Source organism: Penaeus chinensis, chromosome 39, assembly GCF_019202785.1.
Source record: "Penaeus chinensis breed Huanghai No. 1 chromosome 39, ASM1920278v2, whole genome shotgun sequence".
NCBI classification, from domain to species: domain Eukaryota; kingdom Metazoa; phylum Arthropoda; class Malacostraca; order Decapoda; family Penaeidae; genus Penaeus; species Penaeus chinensis.
The window spans coordinates 15,358,546-15,363,545 of record NC_061857.1 but is presented as its reverse complement, the minus strand read 5'-3'; the positions used below and the strand labels follow the sequence as shown (position 1 = coordinate 15,363,545).

The window sequence follows — 5,000 nt, the reverse complement described above, 5'->3', positions numbered from 1 at the left end:
TTGGATCCTCCTCACTTCTCCCAAGGTACGGCAATAAAACAATCGAATGCTATTACAAAGTATGAAAAACATCTAAAAAAACATTTATGTACAACATGATCAAAAGTCTACGGCCCGCAACTTCGATTTCACATAACTTTCCGTTGCTAAAAGGGAGTCCTATTTACTGGGTAGAAAGTCTACGGATCATAACCATGATTTCAACTACCTCACACAGATGTAGCTCTCCGTAGAAATTAATTTGCTTGATTTTTAATGCTAACAAGGCGTATGCCCCCTTTGCGATTAACAATTAATTGCCCCTAGATGCGGAAGGAAGATATAGCCTTAGCAGCATTTTTGCTTGCGTTATGATTGTGATCACGTTCTTACAGTGATAAAATATATAAGTGACGTTTGATGATGTACATAGCTAATGCCGTTTCTACAGTGATGATAACGATAACAACAGCAATGATATAAATGATGATGATAAGTAAAACAATCTTTTGAAACAGACTTTTGGTGTTAACAATCTTTTGAAATAGACTCTTTCATTGCCAAATATGCCATCCAATGGTAGCATGAAAAACACGACACACGTAGTAGAAAAAAATACCACGGAATATTATCCAGTCTCCCACTATCACATTTGTGTATTTGAATTATGTATGAATGTATTACCAGCATGTGAATGTAATCGAATGCCATGTGTGTATTCATACTCGTTATAAAGGTTTCGTCAACTCATTTTCTATAGATGTTCACTTAGACACACACACATAAACACACACAGATATATATATATATATATATATATATATATATATATATATATATATATATATATATGTATATATATATATATATATATATATATATATATATATATATATACATACATATATACATATATGTATTTATATATATATGTATACATGCATATATATATTTATTTATATGCATATATATACATATATATACATATATGTATATGTATGTATGTATGTATATATATATATATATATATATATATATATATATATATATATATATATATATATGTACATATCCACAATCCAATATTGGATGTATACATCTGTGAATGATTGTATAATTGCATCTTCCTAAACACACATGCAACCATATGCACAGATATTTATATGAGCGGCCGTACAGCATTCGTGCGACCCGACTTAACCCGAGTTATGTTCCTGTTCAGGCACGAGATCGCACTCCCAAACGGCACGTACCTCCTCCCACTCCCCTGGTATCCAGTGAGTTTGATCCTCCATTGTTGCCTCTTCCTCATTCTCCTCCTCTTCCTCCTTCACTTCCTCTCTGTCATTATCATCCTCGCTCTTCTTTTCCGTATTTTCCTTCTTTCTCTCTTTCTCTTCCTCTCCTTCTTCCTCCTCCCCATTTTCCTCTCTCTCTTCATTCTCCCCTACCTCTATCTCTTTTCCCTCCTACTGTATTTCCTTGTTTATTCTATGTCTTTTTTTTTTCTTTTTTTTTCTTTCCTTTCACCTTTTCTCCATCTTTTCCTTCTTCTTCCTCTTTCGCTAACGCCTCTTTTCTTTCTTCTCTCCCTCATTTTCCTCATCCTCCCCTTCCTTATCCCCTTCTTTCTCTTTTCTCTCCGCAATCTCTTTTTCCTCACCCTCCTACTCCTCATCTTCCTCTATCTTCCACAATTCTTTCCACTATTCTACCTCTTCCTTCGTTTCCCTGTACATCTTCCTTTTCCGACATCTTTTGCATTTCTTTATTTGTTCTCTGTATTTACTCTTTTTGTTTGGTGGATCTTCTGCTTTCTCGCCATCTCCCACCAAGCTATTAATTCTCATTTTCCTTTCTGTTCCTTCTCCTATTTCTGTCTTCATCTTCCGTTATTTAAATTTTTTGTTTGTTTGTTCTTCTTCCCTTTTCTTCTTGCTCTATATGGTAGTTTTCCTTTAAATTTCCTCCATAATTTTTCTTGCTTTCTCTCTACCTCTTTCTACTCGCTTATCATATTATTGTTATCATCATCATCATCGTTATTATTATTATTATTATCAATATTATTATTATTATTATCAATATTATTATTATCATTATCATTATCATTATTATAATTATTATTAGTAGTAGTAGTATCATTAGTATTATTATTCTCATTACTATTATTACCATCTTCATCATTATTGTTATTGTTGTTATTATTATTTTTTATTAGCATCATTATTATAATTATTATTTTTCATCATCATAATTATTAGCAATATCATAATTATCATTATTATCACCATCGTTATTGTATTATATTTTTTATTTCTTTGCCTTTTTTCACTCTCTTTTCTCTCTCTCATCTTTCTCTCTCTCTCCTTTTCCCCTTTCTCTCTTTTCCGTTTCCTTCACCTCGCCTTCTCGACTGCCGACGCCGCTTGAAACTCACTTTCGTCGCAAATATTGAACATCTCCCGAAACCGCTTTTTAAAGACTCGGCTTAACATTGCGTCTGTTACTCTTTCCCTCCAGATTTTCCTCTCTCTCTATTCTTTGAACATCGCTCTTTACATTTTTAGATACGGTTAGATTGAAGCTTTGATTAGCTTTTGAATTTAGTGTTCTACCTGGGCTACTTGTAAAGAGTTTTAAAAATTAAATATGGTAATTGGATTTACGTCAGTTGCTGAGAAGGTTTGTCTTCTGGTTCTCACAAGTAAATCTTATATGATGCTATTCTTTAAAACCATTTTTTCTAGTAACGTCAATGGACTTCAAGTATAAACTTAATAACTGATTATCCTGTCATTATACCTCCCTGATATCTAGCGGAAAGCCCAATTTCTCATTCATTTAGAACTACACTCAAATTCAATTTCTCTGCTATCTAACTGACTTCCGAAACCTCTTCATGCGGACACCTGTTACTGACATCACCTAAAGAAATTCATGCTTTCTGCCGTTACTTCTTCCTGATACCATATGCATATGACACATCCTAAAACCTCAGTTCTTATGCTACTCTTGCGAAAGACTTTACTGACAGTCCTATGTTATATGTTACCTTTAAATGTCATCACCTTAATTCCTATATCATGTACCCCGTGCAAAAAATGCCCATAAGAATTACACGTCTGGTAGCCTTTTATCTTTGTTCCCTGCGCACTGCAACCAACCAACCGCTAAGTTAACACCATCTCTATGTTCCCACCGACTCAAAGCCTGCTACCCACTCTAAGCCTGCCAACCTCAACCGGCGGCGACCAATTTCACCAGTGTGCGTTCCGGCGTAATGCGCTAATGCATCTTGCTGATTTTTCTTCGTGTTAATGTCACCACCCCTCTCTCTCCTACCCGTATTCATAGTCACACACCCTTTTTCACTCTCTCTCTCTCTCTCTCTCTCTCTCTCTCTCTCTCTCTGTCTCTCTCTCTCTCTCTCTCTCTCTCTCTCTCTCTCTCTCTCATTTGCCCCCACCCCTTTTCCTGTCTCTCTTTTTCTTTTTTTACTCTCCCCCCCTCCTCCTCTCTCCCTCTATTCTCACTTCGCCTTCCCCAACACCTACCTTCTCTTTCCCTCCCATCATCCCATTCAACCCTCCCGCTTCATTCCCCTCCCTCCTTCCTTCCCTTCTACCTCTCCCCAACCATCTCTCTCCCCTTTCCTTCCCCTCCACCTTTCCCTCCTTCCTCATCCCTGTCAAGACTTTCTCCCTATTTGCCCCTCGTTGCAATTCCCGCGTCGATTGCAACATAAAGGACAAGGAATGCGGCTCCTTCTCTCTGTTGTTGTTGTCGTTGCTCTTTTGCCATTTCCTGCCTCTCTTCAAAGCTGCTTGTTCTTTTAATCATGATAAAAATTCTTAGTGATGACGGTAGTGACGGTATTAGTGAGTGTGGCTTTAGAAATGCAACAATAATTACAGAAATAATCATACTAGTAAAGAAAGTAGTAATGGTAGTGATATTCAAATAATACCAATGGAAATGCTAAAACTTATACTAATACAAAGTAAAAAATCAATAATATTAATATTATTACCAATGAGAAAATGATATTAGCACTGGTGATTATAATGAGGGTTTTAACAATATTGATAAGGAAACGATAACGAAATCAAATGAAGCATCCATTCCCTCCACTGAAAATTGTTAACAGTATGATTTGTTTTCTTTCTTTTGCGTGCAACAACTTCGTTTGCAACACAATTTTGATTCATCATTGGGATAGTTTATGGGAGGCTGGGGGCTCTGGTTAGGCGCAATTTTATGTGTACAGATATGTATACTCACTGTGATAAAATCCATAATTTGCACAGATATTTGACTTTCGGATTCATCCCAATGTTTTAAGCATGGTTTTAGCACGTGCGCTATAGCTTCCCACCTCAAACGCTTCGCTAAAATAGTTCACCTTCTCATAAGCTAGAGCCACACTTTTGACCTGGTTTAGTACTAACCCTAACTTCTATTAAAAAAGTGTGATCTATGGCCTTTGACCTCAGGGAAGTTACCCTCGCAACCTTTCTTTCTCCCCAGGTTCGGTGCACATCTCCATGAGGACGTATGTGTCTGAGGGCGGTGGAGGCAACTGCGGGCGTTCTTCCCACGGCCCCCTGAGGCTGTGCAACGGTGCCAACCTGCGGAGGGCCACAAACGGGGCCAACGCAAGGAACTACGGGGGCACTGGCACCCTGGGGGGGTCGGGAGGCTCTCCCATGTCGGGCAGTAGCTATACCACGACCTCAGCGAAGAAGAACGCCAAGTTTCCTTCAGTCGCATACCAGTATGTGTGAGTTTATCCTGGTATCATCTGCTTTGACTACCACACGGAGAGCGAACGTACTCTCGCTAGCCTGCAACACGAACTCCCTCTATCATCAACACAAAAAGTATCTCTTGCCCCTCGCTACGAAGAACCTTGATCGCATGTATTTACCACATTTTTGGGATCTACACTTGCATTCCAATGTAAATGTGTACCACGTAAAGGTTCCTTGAATCCCCTATTTCCTGAGAACGTGCCGGGC

The 5,000-nt window shown here is 38.0% G+C and overlaps 1 protein-coding gene across 1 annotated transcript in view; it reads left to right on the top strand.

Annotated features, from left to right (window-relative positions):
- The window catches only part of LOC125046890 (tachykinin-like peptides receptor 99D), a 211,997-nt gene that overhangs the window by 205,850 nt on the left and 1,147 nt on the right, over window positions 1–5,000 (top strand). Inside the window, exon 7 of the mRNA XM_047644890.1 lies at window positions 4,510–5,000. This exon is cut by the window's right edge and continues 1,147 nt beyond it. Within this exon, the coding sequence (XP_047500846.1) occupies window positions 4,510–4,766 (257 nt within the window). The 3' untranslated portion in view covers window positions 4,767–5,000. The remainder of the gene's footprint in view (window positions 1–4,509) is intronic.